Source organism: Phyllostomus discolor, chromosome 6, assembly GCF_004126475.2.
Source record: "Phyllostomus discolor isolate MPI-MPIP mPhyDis1 chromosome 6, mPhyDis1.pri.v3, whole genome shotgun sequence".
NCBI classification, from domain to species: Eukaryota; Metazoa; Chordata; class Mammalia; order Chiroptera; family Phyllostomidae; genus Phyllostomus; species Phyllostomus discolor.
The window spans coordinates 136,209,624-136,228,949 of NC_040908.2; the positions used below are offsets into that span (position 1 = coordinate 136,209,624).

At 58.6% G+C, this 19,326-nt stretch overlaps 1 protein-coding gene across 3 annotated transcripts in view; it reads right to left on the reverse strand.

Moving 5' to 3' along the window:
• Positions 1 to 505: 505 nt before the first annotated feature.
• Positions 506 to 19,326, reverse strand: part of PTPN5 (protein tyrosine phosphatase non-receptor type 5) — a 50,781-nt gene continuing 31,960 nt past the window's right edge. For 2 of the 3 annotated variants that reach the window (XM_028517250.2, XM_036029133.1), the window contains exons 3-14: positions 15,608 to 15,801; positions 14,986 to 15,069; positions 14,745 to 14,822; positions 14,063 to 14,304; positions 12,712 to 12,901; positions 9,393 to 9,477; positions 5,637 to 5,716; positions 5,322 to 5,459; positions 4,628 to 4,738; positions 2,275 to 2,435; positions 2,074 to 2,187; positions 506 to 1,676 (exon numbers count right to left, since the gene is read on the reverse strand). In XM_028517250.2, coding sequence (XP_028373051.1) covers positions 1,583 to 1,676; positions 2,074 to 2,187; positions 2,275 to 2,435; positions 4,628 to 4,738; positions 5,322 to 5,459; positions 5,637 to 5,716; positions 9,393 to 9,477; positions 12,712 to 12,901; positions 14,063 to 14,304; positions 14,745 to 14,822; positions 14,986 to 15,069; positions 15,608 to 15,801 — 1,571 coding nt within the window. In that variant the 3' untranslated portion in view covers positions 506 to 1,582. Of the gene's footprint in view, positions 1,677 to 2,073; positions 2,188 to 2,274; positions 2,436 to 4,627; positions 4,739 to 5,321; positions 5,460 to 5,636; positions 5,717 to 9,392; positions 9,478 to 12,711; positions 12,902 to 14,062; positions 14,305 to 14,744; positions 14,823 to 14,985; positions 15,070 to 15,607; positions 15,802 to 15,956; positions 16,091 to 19,326 lie in introns of all 3 variants that reach the window. The other variant, XM_036029134.1, reaches the window with a different exon arrangement.

Sequence of the window (19,326 nt, forward strand, 5' to 3'; positions counted from 1 at the left end):
GGGCAGGGTCAAGAATAGAGCAGGAGTGTCCAGGATCTGAGCCCATGGGCAGATTCTCCAGGCCCCTTGGGAGGGGCTACTCTCAGCCCAGACCTTAAAAGGGAAATTACCCGGTTGCAGCTGCCATTGGGAGCTGTAGGGCTAACACGGGTAAGTGTGCTGTCCAACAGGGAGGGGCCTGGCAGGGCGACCTGAATGTTCCCAACGCCCCTCTGGCCCCAGCCTTGGTGTCTCTGGCCCATCCGTCAGAACCCATGTCCTGCCAGCCACTCTGCCTTGGCCCAGGGCTCCGGCCGGGTTGGGTGAGAATCTTGTCTAATGACGTCTTTGGCTTTGCAGACCTGGGTTCGCTTCATACTGCCAGTCTCCACAAGGGGGTGTTAGGGAGGTTGAGGGCCAGGCTGTGTTGTGTGTGTGCCCACACGTGTGCACACTCGGAGGAGGAGGAGACAGTACCGCGAGGCAGGGAGTGGCGGGAAGAGGTGATCACACAGACCCAGGAGGCTAGTTTTGCTCAAAATGCTCTGTTTATTGCTCTATTCAATGACCACGAGCAAATTATAAAAAGACACCAAATGTCTCTGTCTGCCGTGGAATAAATATTTAAAGTCAGCAGTAAAAACACGTGGCTCCAAGATAACACATGTCGCCAAAGAGTCATGCATGCCCTGCTGGTGGGCTCTCAACACACGCGTGGACACAGGAACACACACAGAGCTGCACGCAGCGCGACTTCCGGGGAGGCTTCCCACAGTCACGGAGGAACGTTCCACTCAGACCTGGGGCTGAGCCCCCACCTCACCCCTGGAGCTCCCCCTCCCCCTCCCACCCCGCCCAGGGCCCAGGTCCTCTGGGTTCACAGCCCCCCATCTGCCCCCTTCCTCCCCATGCCTCCCGGCTGGTCACGGCCTCCGGCGGGCACCTGACACAACACCCAGAGGCCACCCGGGTTGTGACGCTCCTGCACCCCGACCCAGAGACATCGACCCCTGCTGAGACCTCTCTCCCCATCTGGGAGCTCCCCAGGCCTGACTTCCAGATCCTCAGGCCCTTCTCCCCACCCTGTCCCAGTAACTGGGGGCAAAACGCCACCTGCCCGTTGGAAGGAGTGGGGTCGGGGCCCGTGCCAGGCAGCTCTGGCTGGGCCACTCAGGGGCTGGAGCACGTCACCCCTTCCCCAGGCTGAGGAGACACAGTGTCCGGTACAGACAGCAGAGATGGATGGACAGACAGGACACGCCGTGGCAGGACACTCGGAGTGCGGCACAGAAACATTGTGAATCAAGTAGCAATGGAACCGTCGTTAAAAACCGAGGCCCCAGGTCTGCGTGGTGTGGGTCAGGCCCTGGGGCCCCAGGCCTGGCCTGGCACGTCCCTCCCCCGCCCTGCCCCACCCCCAGTATATACAGTAGGAAGAGCTGTGGGGGGCGGGGGCAGGGGCCAGGCTGGAGAGGAGGAAGCAGGAGGGGCGGGGCAGGGAGCAGGCCAGGACCTGACGCAGGGTCCTGGAGGTGCGGCTGGGGTGAGGGCCCAGACTCGGGCTGGGTGGTGCCCGGAGGACCTCGGTGGGGGGGCAGGGAGGTCACTCTGGGGGCTGGCGGGACAGCTGCTTCTCATAGAGGCTCATGACATGGTGCACAAACTGGTACTGCTCGCAGGTCTGGATCATGCCGCCCCTGCCCAGCAGAGATGCACAGCGCGGGTGGGTTGCTGAGGGGTGGGTTGCAGGAGGGTCCCCCCAAACCCACGGAGCACCAACCACTTGTGAGGGCCCTGCCTTTGTGCAGCCCGGAGAGGCCACCCCTAGCCAGCCACTCCCTCTGCCTCTCCTAGCCCTGGCACAGGCAGCAGGCACAGGCAGGGTGTGTCTCACCCCTCGGCCCCTGCCCTTCGGGTGGGCAGCTGTTTCTCTTTCCCCTCCATCCAGCCACCAGCCATCCAGACCCACACCCTCCACCTACCTGTCTTCCCTACCCCATCAGCCGGGTCCGTGCCCAGTGTGCTCCTGCCCCTCGCCCCTTCGACCCCTGGGCTCAAGCTCTCCACGAATCCCTGCCCTGCCTGTGGGCTGACCTGTCCTGACGGAGCTGGCATGTGGTCTTCAGGATGTCCACCGTGCCCTCCTGCCGCAGCTGCTGGCAGCAGATGCTGGTGGCAATGAAGCAGCCAGTCCTCCCAATCCCTGCGCTGAGGGCAGAGGGGATGGGAGGGGTGAGGGGGCGGGGCAGCAGGGGTGGGGCTGCCCTGCCCAGGTGGGTGGCTGGGAGGACCCACCTGCAGTGGACGATGATGGGGGCGCAGTGGGGCCCCTCCTGCTGGGCAGCCTCCTCCACTTCCTGCACCAGGTGCAGGAGTGGGGGGGCCCGGTCTGGGGTCTTCTGGTCGGGCCAGGACGTAAACCAGTAATGCTTCAGGCCTCGCTCTTCCGTCCCGCTCTGTCCGGGAGACAGAGGCCCGCCCCAGAGACACGTGAGCCTCCGAGCCCACCGAGCAGCCCAGAGACGGGGAGGGGATGGGAGGAGGAACACAGGAGGGAGGACACAGGGAGTGGGGCCTCTGGCCCCTGCCATCGACACCACGTTGCAGAGTGGCACCAGGCAGAGGCCAAAGCCAGCCTGGTAGTGGCGGCTGGTCAGCGGGTCGGCGTTGGTTTTCACCTCAGGTCTGCCCCAGCTGCTCCGGCCTCATCTGAGAGAGGCGTGTCCTGCAGCTCCTCATCTCGACAGACAGCCCCCAGTGGCCCCTCAGTCACAGAGCCAGGGCTCCTTCCTCTCACCTCCCGCTTGGCCCACCCACCCGGACCCCAACCCCCCCGCAAGGGCTGTTTCCCTCCTCTCCCTGCCCCAACCCACCCCATCTGTTCCCGCCTTGGCTTTCGTCATCTCTCCCCTGGGCAGGCCTCTGTCCCCCGCACCCCCCCACTGTCCCATCTCCACACTGGTCAACAAGTCTGTCAGCAGCGCAGACCTGGACCCGCTGCTTGGAGCCCTTCGTGGTTCTCCCTGCCCCCTGAACAAACCCAGTCCCCACGGCCTTCAGCCTGGCACACGCAACACGCCGTGCAGGGTCGGCCCTTCCAGGCCTGTTCCTGCCCCTGCAGGCTGGTCCTCGACGCTTCCGAATTCCAAATGGTGTGTAGCTAAACCCTCTGCCACACACACACACACACACACACACACATTCTAACTTCCATGCCCTTACTTTCTTCTCTGCCTGGAATGCAGAGAAAAAAAAAAAACACCATTTGTTTGTCCCTTGGTCAACTCTTACTCATCCTTCAAAACTCCACTCAGTATCACCACTTCCAGGAAGCCCTCAGGAAGAACAAAGGGGCGAGGACACAGGGAGCACCCCAGCTGGCAGAGTGACCTTCTGTGTCCTCACCTATCTCTAGCTCAGTGCTGGCCATTTCTTGGGTGCTCCTCGAGGAGAGCACAGGCTTTAGTCAGCCCTGTTCCCAGTGTCCCACACAGAACCGGGCTGGTGCAGGTGCAGGTGCACTTAACCATTTACGGACGGCAGTGAATGCCTCCAGACCTCAGGCTGCCCTGGCTCTTCCCTAACCAGTCCTGCGGCACAGAGAAGATGAGGCAGCCCCCCCCTGCCTCCCAACCATTCTTCGCCGGGGAACGGGAAGCTGGTTCCTCGGTCCCCTGAGTTACCCGGCTGTGACAGCCACCACGGCCTCTGCCCCTGGCCTCTGACCCCGACCTCCGGGCCCTTTCTGCCCTTCAGCCAGGCCTGTATCTCAGAGTGGTCCAGGCCTGAGGGGCACTGCCCTCTGGGGGCCGAGTGCTCCCTGACATCTCACCTCGTATCCTCTCTAGTGGGAGAGGGGGCAGCTCGGAGGGACAGGGCTCAGGCCTTGAACTGGGCCCTGCGGCCACCAGCACCACCGGAGTTCCCAAGCTGTTTCTGGATAGGGCGTCATTTTCCTGGTGCCCAGCTCCCCTCTCCCAGCCTTTGGGGTTACTGGAGTGGTCCCATCTTCCCCAAACCCGGCTCTTATCATTTCTCAAAAAGATAATGCACTGATCCTCCTGATTCCAAAGGAACAGTCTCCTCCATTACGCTGCTCTTGGAAGAAGCACAACTTCTGGGTAGGAGGATGCCTTCCCCCACTCTTCTGGGCTGTTTTGTATTGCTCATATTTTGTGTCTCTCTTTTTTTCCCTTTTTCTGTGGCCACAACTTCCTTGAGCAACCCCAATGCAGCAAGGCGTGCCTGCCCTCTGGTGGACAGATTGGGCCCTACAGGCCAGAAGGCCACTAGCCCAGGCGAAAGGGATGCTTCTAGCCAGGATCTCAGTCACTATGGTCTTACAAGGACAGTACTGGAGGCAGCTGGAGACCCCTTATCCAGACAGTCCTGGATCTGGATGCTGGAAGGCATTATGAATGACAGTGCAGACACACAGAAAACCCAACAGCGTGAAATACAACTGAGGTTTGGTCCTGCTTCTGTGCCCAAGTCCATTCACCCCTCCCTCATCCCTGCTCATCAGGAAATCCTGGAAGACACAGGACTTCACTTCAGCTAGAGTGGACTCTGGCGCACTGTTCTCTGTGAGGTCCTCAACAGTGCCCTTGCCCCCATCCTCCCCGCCCCGCCCCGTGCCAGGCCTCACCCTGAGGGAGATGAGCCGCAGCCGGTAATCCTCCGTGTGAATGACTTTCCTCACGGTGATCTCAACACCGTCATGCACCACCTGCTCCTCCGGCCAGTACTCGGTGCACTTCTGCAGGGGGCCAAGATCAGGCTGTGGTACACCCCCATGCCCCAGCCATACTCTTCCCAGTGCCAGTGGGGAGAGACATAAGACGGCAACAAGTTTGCAGTTAAGAGTACTGGGTTCACATTTCAGCTTTCTAACCTTCAAGTTACTTCCCTTTCCGGAGCCTCAGTTTCCACATCTGGGCAATGGGAGTAATGCCCATTTTTTTAAATTGTATTTTATCAATTATGCTGTTCCAGTGGTCCCAATTTAGTAATACCCATTTTGAAGGACTTTCCTAGGGGTTCAATTGATTGGGTTGTTAGGGGTAAGGAAGTGGCCAGCGTCAGCCCTGGCAGCCTCGGAAGCCACAGGGCATCCTGGTGGAGGTCGTGGGCACTGGAGGTGGAGAGGCCAGCTCCAGGCTCCGCCGAGGACCGTCGGTGTGGCCCTGAGCAAACGGCTCCACCTTGCTGAGCCTCCTGCTCCCTCACCTCGACTGCGGAGCGAACGCTGCTGACTCACGAGCTTGTTGTGAGAACGCGGGAGCAAGGGGTGCGGCGAGGGCTCAGAGCAGTGACAGCTGGAAGCGGCCCCGGGTGCCCACCTCGTTCATCTCCTCGATGTTGGTGATCATGACGATGATGGGCGTGTGCTCCTGCCACACCATGCGCCAGAAGTCGGCGACTGTGCTGACGATGGGGCCCTGCGTGGCGATGTACACCTTCTCCTCCCCACCGTAGCCCTGCGGCCAACCACGTCCAGGCGGTCAGGGTCAGGGACAGTGTTCCCGGGGCCCACCCTCAGGCTCTTCCCGGGGGGCTGGCAGCAGGTGCACTGGCTTCGGAACAAGCCCAGAGGACGGAGCCCACCGGCACGGACGTCCTTTTCAGGGAGAGGCTGTCGGGATGGGCTTACGTACCCGGATGTAGTTGGCGTTGATGTAGGAACTCAGAGGGTCGTCGGGGTCTGGTGAGGTCAGACACACTCTGCTGTGAGGGTCTGGGGTGGGGGAGACAGGTGGGGCTGGGGTCTGACAGGTGCAACCCCCCTGGGGCAGTGCCCGCCTTGTCTGGCCCATTCAGGGCACCCACATTTCTTCTGGGACTGAAAGTTCCTCCTTCCCCAGCTTAGTAGCAAAACACGGATCCCCCCATGGCCCACGGAGGAGGTGAGGGCCCAGGCCGAAGAGGAGGGTGGAGGGCAAGGCCCTAGGGCTCTGCCTCTGTAGCCTCAATGCCAGCCCCTTGCTCGTGGCTCCTAAACAGCCCTCACAGGGCCTCATGCTCTGGAGAGAAGAAAGCTTGGGGTGCACATCCCGGACAGCAGGGGCAGCAAGAGTGAGTGTGTGCTCTCGCCAGCGTGCTGTGTCTGTTTGTAAAGCACATGGCCTTTCTAAACCTCAGTTTCCCCGTCTGTAATATGGGATAGAGATACCTACTTCCTAGGATTGCTGGGAAGATAACTGAGAAAACAGCTGTGAAAGTGCTATGTAAACCGTAAGGCACTTTCCAACCAGGACGGGCTATAAGATTGGGGGACGGAAGCCGAGGAAGAACATTGGGATAAGAGGGGTAAGGCCCTCCTTGTCTGAGATTGGACTTGCGTTTCAGCAGCAGACAGGTGTGCACACAGAGGTTTTTCCTCCTCCCGCTGCTACCCATTCACATGTCAAATCCCATAGTAAGAGAGTCTCATAACATCCTGCTCTTCTTCCCGAGTGGAATCTGTTCTGTCCCTGCTCTGGCCTCCCTGCACGGACTCCTCCGCCAGCCTGCGGAGGCTGGGACTGCGATGGGGACGGTGTGGGCGTGGGCGGCAAGCTGGCTGGGGCCTGGGGGCCTGGCTGTAGTCCGGCTCACTGTCTTACTCCTTCTCTGGGCCTCTGTTTTCTCCTGCACAGGGAGGGCTGGGCGAACGGCACTGCAGGCGTGCACTGCACCGTCTCAAAGCATAGGGGAGGGGTTAGGCGCCTACACCACCGAGCCAGACAGCCGGGGCTCACGTCCTGGCTCTGGGGCACTAGCTGTGTCCGAGTGGGCCGCTTCCTTCATCCCCCTCCTGCCTTATCTGGAGCCTGGGGACATCCCTTTCACCGTCCCCTGACTAATCTTGTAAAGGTCAAAGGAGCGAACGGTACCGAGTCCTCCGACTGGCAACTTGGCCCAGCATTTGGAAAAACCCCGTACAGAAAGCTGGTGCTGCGGTCATGGTCACAGTCACGGTTACTAGTGTTACCACGAGTTGACGGTGAAAAGAAGGATGCCAAACGCAGCAGGAGAAAAGGCTTGAGCCTCTGCTCTCAGGCCCTATCATGCCCCGCCCCAGCGCCCGAGGGTTTGGCAGGTGGTTTGGGGAGGGGGGCAGGTGGGGCGGGGCTGCTGTGTGGACAGGGGCGTGGAAGGGTGTCAGAAGTGGAGCAGAGGGTGAGCAGAGGGGGGCTCGGGGACCAGCGGCAGGGAGCGGCAGGGTTTGCCGCAGGGGCCTGCTGCCCTCTCCTTGTTGGCACCGGCCCAGATTAGGTGCCGAAGTGAGCGCTGGCCAGACTCAAGCACCACCATGGGGACGGGGCTGGTCCTGTGGGCCCTCTGACGACACTGCTTCTGTGCCGGGCACTGTGCTCTGGAGGAAACTCCTGCATAAACAAGACATCGGCCCTGCCCCGAGTGCTGGGCAGGGACCGAGTGTGGCCTGTGAGCGCTGGGGCGGGGGGACCCAGAAGGGGCCTCAGACTTGGAGGACTAGGCTGTACCCCTAGCTTCCAGAAGAGGTAGCACCCGGGCCAGGTTTGAGGGCACACAGGGCAGGGTGAGGGGTGGCCTGGGGAGGGCCCTGCTGACAAAGGGCTGTGCTCACCAGGCTGGACCTGAACTCGAGGATTCCAGGGTGACAGGGAGCCGGGCCGGTAGATTGCTGTGGTGGTCCCAGTGACAAGTGTCAGGGCTCCGTGGGCGGCTCTGTGGGCTGCCCCGCCCCTCCCAGCTCCGGGGGGCATCAATCAGTTGTCCACGCGGCCCATGTGAATGGCACCCCCGAGACTGGGCAACTAACTACTCCCTGCCCCTACAAAGTCACTGGCAGTGAGGACAGAGGAGGAGAGCCACCTCTGGGAGACGGCCGTTCCGCATGTGGGGGAGTGTCTGTGACCTTCCCCGCACACTGGAGTTCGGGATGCGGGGGTGAGACGGGCAGAAACTGCCCTCCTGCATCTCATTCTCAGTGCTGACCGCCGGGCTACCGGTCACTCTGTCACTGTCCACGGAGCCGTCTCTCCCCCTAGCCTGTGAGCTCCCTATGCACAGTCTGTGCCTCATTCACATTTAAATTCTCAGCCCCAGGGGCAGGGGCTCAGGAAACTGGATCAGAACGAATGCAGGAACAACCCTCGGGGTGTCCTGGGGCTGAGAGGGGGCCTCTCCAGGCCTGGCCTGCCGTCTGCCCTTGCTCCCTATCCCAGTCTCTGAGGGCACAGGGGCCACTCTTGCTGGCCACAGAGGACTCGTGCTGTTGGGCTCGGAGGCCTGGGGGTTCGGGGTGGCTCAAGGCCTCTTAGCAATCCAGGACCAGGTGGCCGGATGGCCTGATGCCCGCCCTCCCTCAGTGGCCGTGCTGAGCAGCCAGCAAAGGCCTGGGTTCTGAGGTGCCCTCCCCCCTCCCCCAGGTGGGGCAGCAGGGTGCGGGGGGGGGGGGGGGGGGGGGGCAAGACAGGAAAGAGGTGAGCAGCCTGAGCAGCGTATCCCGGCCTTACATGGTGCTTTGTTGAACTGCAACTACCTAGAGACTGTGTAACCATAGCAACCACAAGTTGCTATTTTAAAAGTTAAAAATAAGTCATGACATCTTACATATTGTTGAAGGTGCTGATGGCAAAACTGCTTTTTAAAGCCTCGTCACTCCATACACTGAGTGGAGTAGGTTTGTGGGGATTCACTTGCAACACGTCGCCCCCCGCAAGCTCGCCCGGGGGGCCTGGGGCCAGAACCCCACAGGGTGACAGACAGACAGGGGTTTGATCAAAGTTATTGCAATGCTTGAAAATGACACCCCAGGGCTGACAGAGAAACATCAGGTCACCTGGTCCAACAGCCCCCGGAGAGGGAAAACCCCTTCCCAGGGATCCCTACGCCCCTGCCAGATGGCTCCTTCCCTTGTGGGGCGCTCTGCCTGTGAGGGTGGATGCGCGGTCTGGACGGACCGAGCTCCAGGCAGACACAAGGGCCTAATTCGGGGGTCCCAGAGGCCTGGTCTGAAACTCAGTACTGTGCTTCCCAGCTGTGTGAGCACGGATGAGCCAATGACCTCTCTGAGCCTCATTCACGTCTCCTTAAAGTCTGCCCGCTCTGAAGGGGCACAGGACGTGGAAGCACTCTTCGTCACCACGCGCTGTGCAGGGGCTGCTGCTGTCGGTGCCCTCTCTGTCTGGGTTTCCGCAGAGCCCAGCGCAGCAACGCCTGGCCAGGGCAGGGGCCCGAGAGTGCTGTGTGAAGGGATGAACTGACCACTGCCCTCAGGGGCAGGGTGGGGTTCCCTTCACTGGGCATCACCACTTTCCATCCTTTCTCATGACCTTGGAGGCCTAGCTGTTGGGTTAAGATCTCCCTCAGGGGGAGGGCACCCACAGGGAAGCGAGCCCATCCCAGCCACTCTCACCCCTCACCCCGGCACAGTGAGTACTTACTGGGAAGGATGGTTTTGTACCGGTTTTTCCGTACCAGCCCAGGGATGTCATACTCTTTCGGATCCACAAAGTTCATGGGGATCTCCTGCAGGAGGACATGGTGATGTGAGCGGCTGGGGGCTGGCCCTCACAGACGTTTGAACTCGGGGGCTGCTGGAACCCCAACGTCCTGTCCAGGGCCTGGCAGGAGTGTGTGCATTCATTCACCATTTACTATTGAATGAGCCGATGCACAAACAGCATTGAGAACAGGGTCTGGCACATGTCAAGGGCACAACAAATGTTATTACCACTGCTGTCTGTCGAGGGCCAGCCTTGGCACATAGTAGCCACTCAATAAATGATTGATGAGCAAGAAGAACAAGAGTTTGAAAAGCGACCTGGTCGATCGCCACCATCTTCCACACTCCCTGTACCGCAGTCAGATTGTGTGGCTTTCTTGGTGGGTATTCCCACCCTAGACACCCTCACGTCAGAGCCCTGGGTTGTACTGCTTGCTCTATGCTGCACCCCATCCTCTTCTTCTGTCCTGTCCACCTTCAGTGCCACCTCCTCCAAGGAGCCTTCCCCGATTCTCTTGCAGGAAAGGGACCTCCTGAGCTCCCAAGGCTGTCCTTTCACCTCCCACCCTCTGTGTCAAGAGCTCCAAGTCTGGACTTCTCTGCCTGGCATGTGAAGCCTTTTGGGGTCTTTCTTTACCACCAGGTGGCTCTCAAGAGACCCGCCCTCCAGGTATGCCTGCTTCTTCCTGTTGCTAATGTACCCTTCTCCATCTGGCCTCCGGGTCTGAGCTCGTGGCATTCCACTTGCAGGGATCACTCCTCTTCAGTCCTCCCCCCTTTAGGGATGGACCACCCCTCACCTCACCCACCTCGCAAGGCCATGGAGTCGGGTGCCCAGAACTCAGCCTCTGATGGATGAACATCATTTCATTATCACCTCATCCTTAGGATCATTCCCACCCTTTAGGGATGCCCCTAGCTTTTGGAATGACTCCCCGGTGCCTCTCGCCTCTTCACTCCCTTTGTATCTGTCCACACAGTTTAGCATCTGACCATGTGGAGCCCTGCAGCATTCACGCTGGGAGGGTCCACTGTGTTTGGACCCACTAAGTATGTGCGCCGCCAAATGCGGATCACAGCACTGAAGCTCTAGGACTGTTGTGAGACTCAGAAGAGTAAAAACGGGCAAAAGTGCCTGTGGAGTGGGCGTGCAGGCTGTGTTCCTTGCTCTCTGGGCAAAATCCACAATGACCTACCGAACAGGAAATGACAGAGGGCACAAATCCTTTCTTCAGGGGATGGGGGTGGGAACTGGGGACAGCAGCAGGGGCTGGGGTATTGGGAACTGCCCTGCCTGGTTTCATAAGCTGTAACCCCTGCCAAGGCTAAGGCTGAGGGAGCGACCTTGGACCATAAGCCACCAAGGAGACAAAAGCTTATCTCCCTGGCAGGAGCACTGCCTCTGCCCACTTTACTTCATCCATAACTGGCCCCCAGTGCTTGGTTGGTTAGCCAATGACGGGTAAGATTCCCCAAGGGGGGAACGACCTAAGCCAGCCTCCACGATCACGTGGAGGCCCTTAGGGAAGAACGTGGGCGTACAGCAAAAAGGGGGTGATGGACCCTTGCCCCTTGGCTTTGACATAGCCTGAGTCCTCATTCTGTCTTCGAGAAGTCTCCTAATCTCTTGGCTGCCTTACTTCCCTTGCTCCACCTAAGCCTGAAACAATGACAGATGGTGGTGCAGCCCTGTGCTGGAAAGGGCGGGTTCCCCGGGCAATCAGGCCTAAGAAAGAATATGTAAAATCCTGTGAAACCTGCTTTGTTTAGAATGCTCTCAATTAAATGATAAGGGTCCAAGCAAGAAGTAAGTTTGTTCCTCAAAGTTTTACAGCTCTTTAGCTATCTGACCCTGACTCAAAATAGGCCCTGAGAGTTCTTTGTTATCTATTGTTTGATCCTTACTGCCTGATAATGATTAATGAGCTTTATCTGTATTCCTGTGCAAATGAACCCAATAAAAGCCTATTGAGAAACAGGCTCCTGGCCCTTTTCCTTTGCGAGATCGGCCACCTTTCCTTCACAAGCAGACCATGTCTTGGTAGTCTTATTCTCATTCGTGGCAGCTGCGGGAGCCCTGTGGACGGAGCCCCCCCACACTGGGGTGGTCCAGGAAGGCTTTCAGAGCATCGAGGGTGGGGGATGGTGTGCGAAAAGGCCTGGGAGGAGGAAGACGGGGAAGCGGGGAGCTGGCCTAGTTTGAAGCAGACAGTCCCTACAGGGGCTGAGGGGGCCTAAGGCTAGAAAAGGGGGGCAGGGGCTGACCCAGCTTGGGGAATGCAGGCCATGCTAAGTTCTGGGGAATTGGGAGCCATGGGTCACAGGGTGACAGAGGCCTTGTCAGAGAGCCATTGGGCCCAGACAGGGAGCAGGGTGGCCTGAGGCGAAGGGGGTTGCTCCTATCTCTCTTGCTCCTTCCAGGAAGGACTCTCCTCCAATACTCCTGGCCCCGCTCCCACCCTGCCGCCCACAGAGGTGGGTAACCCGATGGGCCCTCCTGTCAAGAATCACAGGGGCACCCCATGGAACCCAGAATAGGCCATCACCTCCTGGGGAAGGTAGCAAGTTTAATTCTGGGAGTTGGTATCTGAAAGCTCACGATTGCTACATGCCTAAGTCTCACTTTAAACCTGGTCCTTATCAACAAAAATAAAGGTGATATTGTGATCTCCTAGGTCTTAGCTTTTAACTGGTTGTGTGTGCAGGCAGGTAAAAGAGGGGTGTCATTCACTGGGTCCCTCGAAGTCTACCAGGCAGCTGGAGGCTGTCGTAGAAGTCTAGAGAGGAGATCTGTAGGACCGCCCTAAGCTACAGCTGCAGGGGTGGGGAGATTTCGAAGGGGCAGGAGCCAAGCTTGGTGATGTCGGGCTAGAGGGCAAGAAAGCAGCGGCTAGAAGAGAAGGCTTTCTGTGGCTTCCAGAGCACAGGACTGAGCACTGAAGACTAGGAACGCCACTGCACACCGACCGACCTCTGCACACTGACCTCTGCATACCTGAGTGTTCTCTTTAATCCTTGCAACATCATTGACGTTGCAATGACGTTGCAACAACGTCATTTTTACCCCCATTTCCCAGATGAGGAAACTGAGGTCCAGAAGGGAAGCAGCGTGCCCACGGCAGCAGGGGAGGTGATAATGAAATGATGTTCATCTATCAGAGGCTGAATTCTGGGCACCTGACTCCACGGCCTTGCGAGGTGGGTGAGGTGAGCACAGAGGCCTGCCCACTGTGGGGCGGCCGGCTCAGGGGACTCACAAAGAATTCCGCCTGCAGCAGGAAGGGGTCCAGGGCCTTCTCGTGGAGCTCCTCGGCCTGAAGGACGCGGGAGGCACTGAGCAGGTACTCCCGGGCTGACTCCTCACGGGGCGACATCAGGTAGCCGAAGCCCTCCTCGTTGCAGCCAGGCGTGCACATGTCCAGGGTCAGGGAGACGTTGGAGCCCCTCCTGGAAGGACCAGGAAAGGGGCATGGGCTGGGGCCTCGGAGTGGGAAGATGAAGGACAGGGAGATCGGGGGCAGGAACGGGGTGGGCTCCAAGGGGAGCAGAAGGGCTGTGATCGCACCCCTGACATAAGGAGCACAAGTCTCAGCCCCGGGCTTAGGCCTGACTCCCCGCCTCCTGCAGTGCAGTCACTGACTGAGTGGGGGTTGGGGGGAGGGGCCCCAGTTCCAAAGGTTCCATCTGAGGCTCCTTAACACAGCCCTTCCCTGGACTCTCCCCATCACTACTGGGGGCAGGGCCCAGCCCTGCGGCCCCCGGGAAGCTCTCAGAGAGAGGGGACCTGCCTACATCAGCAAAGCAGGGCTTGGCCCTCTGTACCACGGTCCTGGGCCCGGCAGTCTGGGATGAGGTTGCCAATGAGTCAAGGACATCTTATCCAGGAGAGGCCGGGACTTTCAGATGGCAGGAAAAGAGGGAGTTCCAAGGACGGCAGAGGGGGGCAAGGGTGTCTACCTGGATAGTCTCTACTGTGTTCAGTGTCTAAAGGCCCAGAACGGGGAGGGCCCTCATCACACAGAAAGGGACACTGAGACCCAGAGAGGCGATAAGAATTGCCCGAGCGCACGTAGTAAGGGGGCAGCAGAGCTGAAGCAAGAGCCAGGTTACAGATTCCTCATTCATTGCGCTGCCCGAGACACGGCGTGGGGAACTCCAAGCTGCAGTGACCTGGCTCACCCAGCTAGTCCCTGAAAGAGAGTGTTGACACCTCCCAAAGCGTGATATGTGGCTAAGTGGCTTTGGGGAATGCCACGCACTGCCCCCTCGTGACGGACACTGAGCATAAGCAGGTTAAAAGCCCTGACAAGTCCTGCAGCAAAGAAACCCACCTGGACTTACTTGAGCACGGGAGTGCACGTGTGGGAGAGCTCACGCACACGCTTGTGTGTGCCTGTGTGCTGGGGAGCAGCCACAGTATCCGTGAGCACTCACCACGGGGCATTCTGATCTATGCGCATCAGACCCAGAGAGCACGCGTGTGCCCTGGCTAGCCTACGAGGTCAGCCAGGGCCAGGGCACCGGGGTCAGAGTCAGGCACCTGCCCTGCTGCCTGGGGGCCAAGTGCTCCAGGGCCCACAGAGTCCACCCCTCCTCCACCCCTCCCACCTCTCCTGCAGACCCATGGACTTGACGGTCAGTGAGGCGGGGTCGGCCTCGGGCTTGATGTCCATCGTGCAGTCGAACACAGGAGTCTCAGGGACGGGGTCCAGGTCCAGGAAGTCATCCTCAATCTTCTCCTCCATCCACTCCGAGTAGGTGAAGGAGGGCTGGCGGCTCACCGACTGGCGCCTGTCCTCAGGGGGCTCTGGGGTGGGTGGCTCTGGGGGAGCCCTCAGGAGGTGCCACACCTAGTTGGAGGCACACGGCATCAAGGACCCTGGACGATGCTGCTGCCCCTCGCTGATGGGCCGCCCATGGGACTACCCCTTGGCCCTCCGTGTGTAGAGCAGCCCTGCTCTCCTGGGAGCTATCTGCACGGCAATGCCCCTCACACAGATGGGGGGCCCCACCCCACCCTGTCCTCCCTGACCCCTCCCCACCTGACCCCTCAGTTCCTTGTGCACTGAGGGTTCCTTGGGGGGATGTGGGGGTTCCTACTTCAGTCTTCTTCCTGCTCGCACACCGTAATCAGTTTTGAAGGTGCTCCCACCCCATGCCGGGCACACCGGAGGAAGGAGACAGGCTCTCCATCCTGGGCCCTGCCCAGAACGTCTAATGGGAGCTGGTGGGGACCCGGCCTCAGGGCCAGAAGAGGGGAGAGCGGAGGTCAGGTCAGGAGGCGCCTTACCAGGGTGGTAACGAGGAGCACAGACACGGAGACCAGCAGCAGACTGGGGACGTCCCAGGTCCCCACACCCAGCCAGGCCTGGGGAACAACGGATAAACACGTCAGGGTGGGGAGCAGGCAGAAGAGCTTCAGGGGGGCGGAAGCATCTGCAGGACTCAGAGAACCCCCGCCCGTGCAGGGGCTGGCGGGGCGGGAGGCCCCCACTGTTCCCTCCTCCCCTGGAGGTCCCGCGCTTACTCACCGCGGGTCCCAGCTGTTCCAGGAGGGTGGCATTCTGCAACCAGACGGGGCCATAGCCGCTGAGCCAAAGCATCCCGCAGGCCAGCTGCGACAGGGGATTGAGCTCGGAGCCTGGGCTCTTTGCCCCTGTCTCCCTCCCCAGAGAGCTCACCTCGACCTGGGCCCCCAAGGTCCGGACTGCATCGTGGGGGGAAGGGCCCAGGTGCTGTGTGCCCAAAGGAGGCCTGAGGGCTCTCTCTGGAGGAAAGCTGACTACAAGGAGCCAAGAGACAGCCCTTCCAAGGGATCCCCCATCTACATACATAAAAAGGGAAGTCTCCCAGAGGTGCCTCCGTAGACAGGAAGTCCTCAGAGAGAGCCCTGCAGGGCCAGAGGTTGGGGGCGGCTGTGTCCCCGCTTCTGGGGTTACAGAGGGCAGGGTGGCAGGGGCTTCGCTATCAAGGCTAGGGCTCTGAACTCCTGCCCTCGCTGCACGCCAGCCGGGGGGCTGGGAGTCTCGGAGGGACAGCGAGAAGGCCCCTCATGTGTCCGCATCCCCAGGCGGCCAGCTTGGGGAGGACGTGGAGGGCTGCCCCTCAACCCGCACTCTGGCCAGGCCCTCGTGAGGCCTGCAAGGTCCTTACCAGGAACTGGGAGGCAGCTAACAGGCACAGGCTGCTCTTGACAGTGAGGGAGTGGCTCCCGGTGCCTTGAGGTGGCGGCTTCTGAGCTGGCTCTGAGGGCGGTGAAGGAGGGGGTGGTGGTGGCATTTCTCTCGGAGAGGCCGTGAGTCCTTCGGCCTGGTCCAGGGCCTCCATCACTACCGGCTGGGGGAGACCTGCGGAAGGCGGACCGTGGCTGCCGACCCGGGGCCTGGCGCCCCGCGGCCGGCCGCGCCTTCCGGGGCGCAGGGGCGTCCTCTCCAGCCGGGATCAGCCAGCGTGGCTCCACTTCCAGCAGTCACCCTCGATTAGCAAAGCAGTATTCACCTACCTTCGTCAGAAACAGCTAAGTGTGGGTGGACAAATTATTTCTCTTTTATTTCTCCAGTAACGGAGTTAAAATGGCAGGAGGTTTTTCAGGGAGTTAACATCGTTGTGTTTACGCAGCTTCATTCTTTTCCATTTCTTAAGGAAACAAAAAACAACCACCTCAAACTCAATTAGAAGAGAGAGAGAGAAAAGGCACGGCACAACCAGGTCGCGAGCGTGAACCTCCCACCCACGCCAGCCCTCCAGGTTGGCGACTTCTGTGCTCTGGGCCCTGGCGGGGGCTGGGGCTGGGGGCTGGCCACGTGATCCGGTCAGAGCCATGAGCCCCTCCCCAACCTTGAGACCCCAGATGGAGGAGGAGCGAGGAGCTGGGGCGGTCAGGGTGGTGTGGAGAAAAATCTGGGCGTTGTGAAATCGGTATCAAATGTCTGGAATTCAGCTCTGGGTCTGCACCTGGCTGTGTGATGTTGGCAGAGAAGCCCACTCTCTGGGCCTCAGCTCCCGCACCTGGAAAACGAGAGCTGGGCTCACCTCCTGGTTTTCTAACTGAGCTTTACGGAGCCCTCGTATTTCTTTAGGTGCACGAGGTATCACTAAGTGCTCTGCATCCCTGTGCCTGAGACTGAACCGTGGAAGATCTGCTTGTCTCCGTTCCACACAGTAGATTTCCTTTAAGGTCATTTCAACACAGGGTCCCACGCCTCCAACAGTCTGAACAGCACTGGCACCTGACTGTGGGGCCGGGATCCCAGCAGCAGCCCCCTTGGTGAGTCCCGGATGCTGAAGGCCCCCATCCAAACCTGCACGTTTCAGTCTGCCACCCAAAAGACAGGGGCCAGCCGCAGGGATGTGACTCGCTTGACAGTGGGGATGGAACCGTCCATACATAACTGTGTATATGGGACAATGGACTCCTTTTCTGGCTGGGCAACAACAGAAGACCCACAGCCAAGACCACGTGAGGCCGATGTCGTCGTTTGTCCACGTGCTTGCTTGTTCATGCAACACTGACCGAGTGTCTCCCACGAGCTGGGTCAACAGGGCGGTGCAGAGCCCAGGGCCCAGAAACAGCTGCATTTCCATCACAGGCTCCTGCTCTCCAGATGCTGACCCTGTGTGGCTCCCTGCCTGCTGTGTTCCAGCCACACGCTATGCATGTCCTTAGATGAGCCCACCCTCTGTCCTTTGCACATGCTGTTTCCTCTGCCTGGAACAGCCCTCCAACACTCTGCTCCCCCCCCCGCTGCCCGTCACCACCCCCACTTTGACAAGTTAACTTCTATGCATCTTACAGAACTCAACCAGAGGTCACCAGACATAGGTCCTGCCCTATCCTACGCGTCTGGCACTCCACGCCTCTCCTTCATTCCACCCGCAGCAACACACCTGGAACGTGCAAGGCTCTGCTCCGATGGCTTTCCATTTGCTAATTTACTGACTCATAGTACCCCCGTGAAGTCAGTACTACGATTATTCTCTTTGTACAGAAGACCAAGACGAGGTGCAGAGAGGTTAGTAGACTTGCACAAGGTCAGCCAGCTAATAAGTGGCCAAGGAGGGTTTAAACTGAGGCGTTTGGATGGGCTCTGGGCTACATTACACTCACTACAGTTTGTAAAGTTACTGGTTGAATATCGTCTCCCCCACTCGTCTGTAAGTCTGTAAGGGCAGGAGTGGTATCAGTTTGGTTCATCACAGCTGTCCACAGCATCTAATCTAACTCAAGTGCTGGCATCTAAGCCTACAGGAAATACTTATTCAATGAGGGAATGATAAAGGGGAAGTGATCATCTTTTACTCAGTTTTCTCACTGATAAGTGGGTATAATCTCACATACTTTGGAAAGCTGTTATGAAGACTGTAGATAAAACACCCAGCATGGCACCTGGCATCTAGAGGGTGCCTGCTAAATGTCAGATTACAATGATGATGACACAGGATTCCCAGTCTCCTGGGTAAAACAGACCAGTGGATACACGCTCACAGTACGGTGCATGAAGTGCGACATCTAAGTGCTGCTGGAATGTGTGGGGGCTGGCACAGAAAGGCCACAGTTACTAACCACAGGTGCGCACAGCTCAGATCCTGGCCAGCAAAAAAAAAAAAAAAGCTGCTGTTAAAAGATGGATCACGCAGGAAGCCAAGAGTTTCCACTATCCATAAGCAGAGGGTTAATTACTCAGGTGGCAAGGTGTCTACCCACATCCTCTGGAAAAGCAGGGGAGGGATGCTGCCAAACACGGAAGGCCGGGAGGGGTGCGGGCCAGGGGTCCCGTGGTTGGCTCTGGTACACACCCGCTGCGGACTTTGGACAGTCCCTTCTCCCTGGGTCTCCGGTGCCTTGTCTGTAAAAAACAGGTCTTGAACTAGAACTCGGTGCCTCTCAGATGTTCCTGCCATCCTAGAAGGGTGGGACTTGCGTCTCTGGGGAATAACAACAAGCTCACACAATTCTGAACTTGGATCTTTGTTTTAAAATTCATGGGTGCTCTTTGTTTTATACTATGGTATGTATGCACTGGTTTTGATATTATACTAATGTGTTTCTTTTCCTCCCAAAGCTTCGAATCAAATTTATGCTTCGGGAGAACATGCTACATTTATCCTGTGGCTTTGCCCTCGGGGGTACATGCGCCCCAGTCTGGGAAGCACAGAACCTGCCCGCACTAAAACACCCTGCCGCTGTTATAAATAACTCTGCAGATGAATATTTAACAACATGGAAAGACACTGCAATGCTATGGAGAAAGGCAAGGTTGCAAAACAGTATGATCCCCTTGGCCTTAAACATTAAGGAAGTATGAACGTGCATGCGAGGCGGCGGAGTGGGCCCGACGTGAGATGGGAGGTTAACATGCAACGGTACTTGCAGAGGGCAAGGCAGCGAGCGCCTCGCACGCAGTGAGTGCCTCGCACGCAGTGTGCATGCCACAGATGCCGTACACGGTGCATGGGGAGAGGAGAAGGCAGGGATGAACAACAGTTCCTTGGAGGAGGGTGGAGTGAGAGGTGATTTTTTCATTGTGTATACATTCTAGGTTTCCTCTAATAAACAAACGTGTGTCCATACACACATACATGTGTATGTATGTACTCATACACATGTATTTGTTTTTAGTGGGAAACCGTATTTTTATCAAAAAATCACCGTTCTGAGTTTAGATGCTGTGAGGCCCAGTGAATAACCCCGGGCTCTGGGCCCTGACCCTCACCTGCCACATTTAAGTGGAAACAAACAGACCAAAGGGCTGGTCGCCAGTGGGGAGGGGCTGGGGTAGACGCAACGGGGAAGGGGAATATAGTCAGTGATACTGTGATAAGTAAGCGCCATGACAGTTAATTCCTAGATTAAGTGGAGCGATCACATTGTA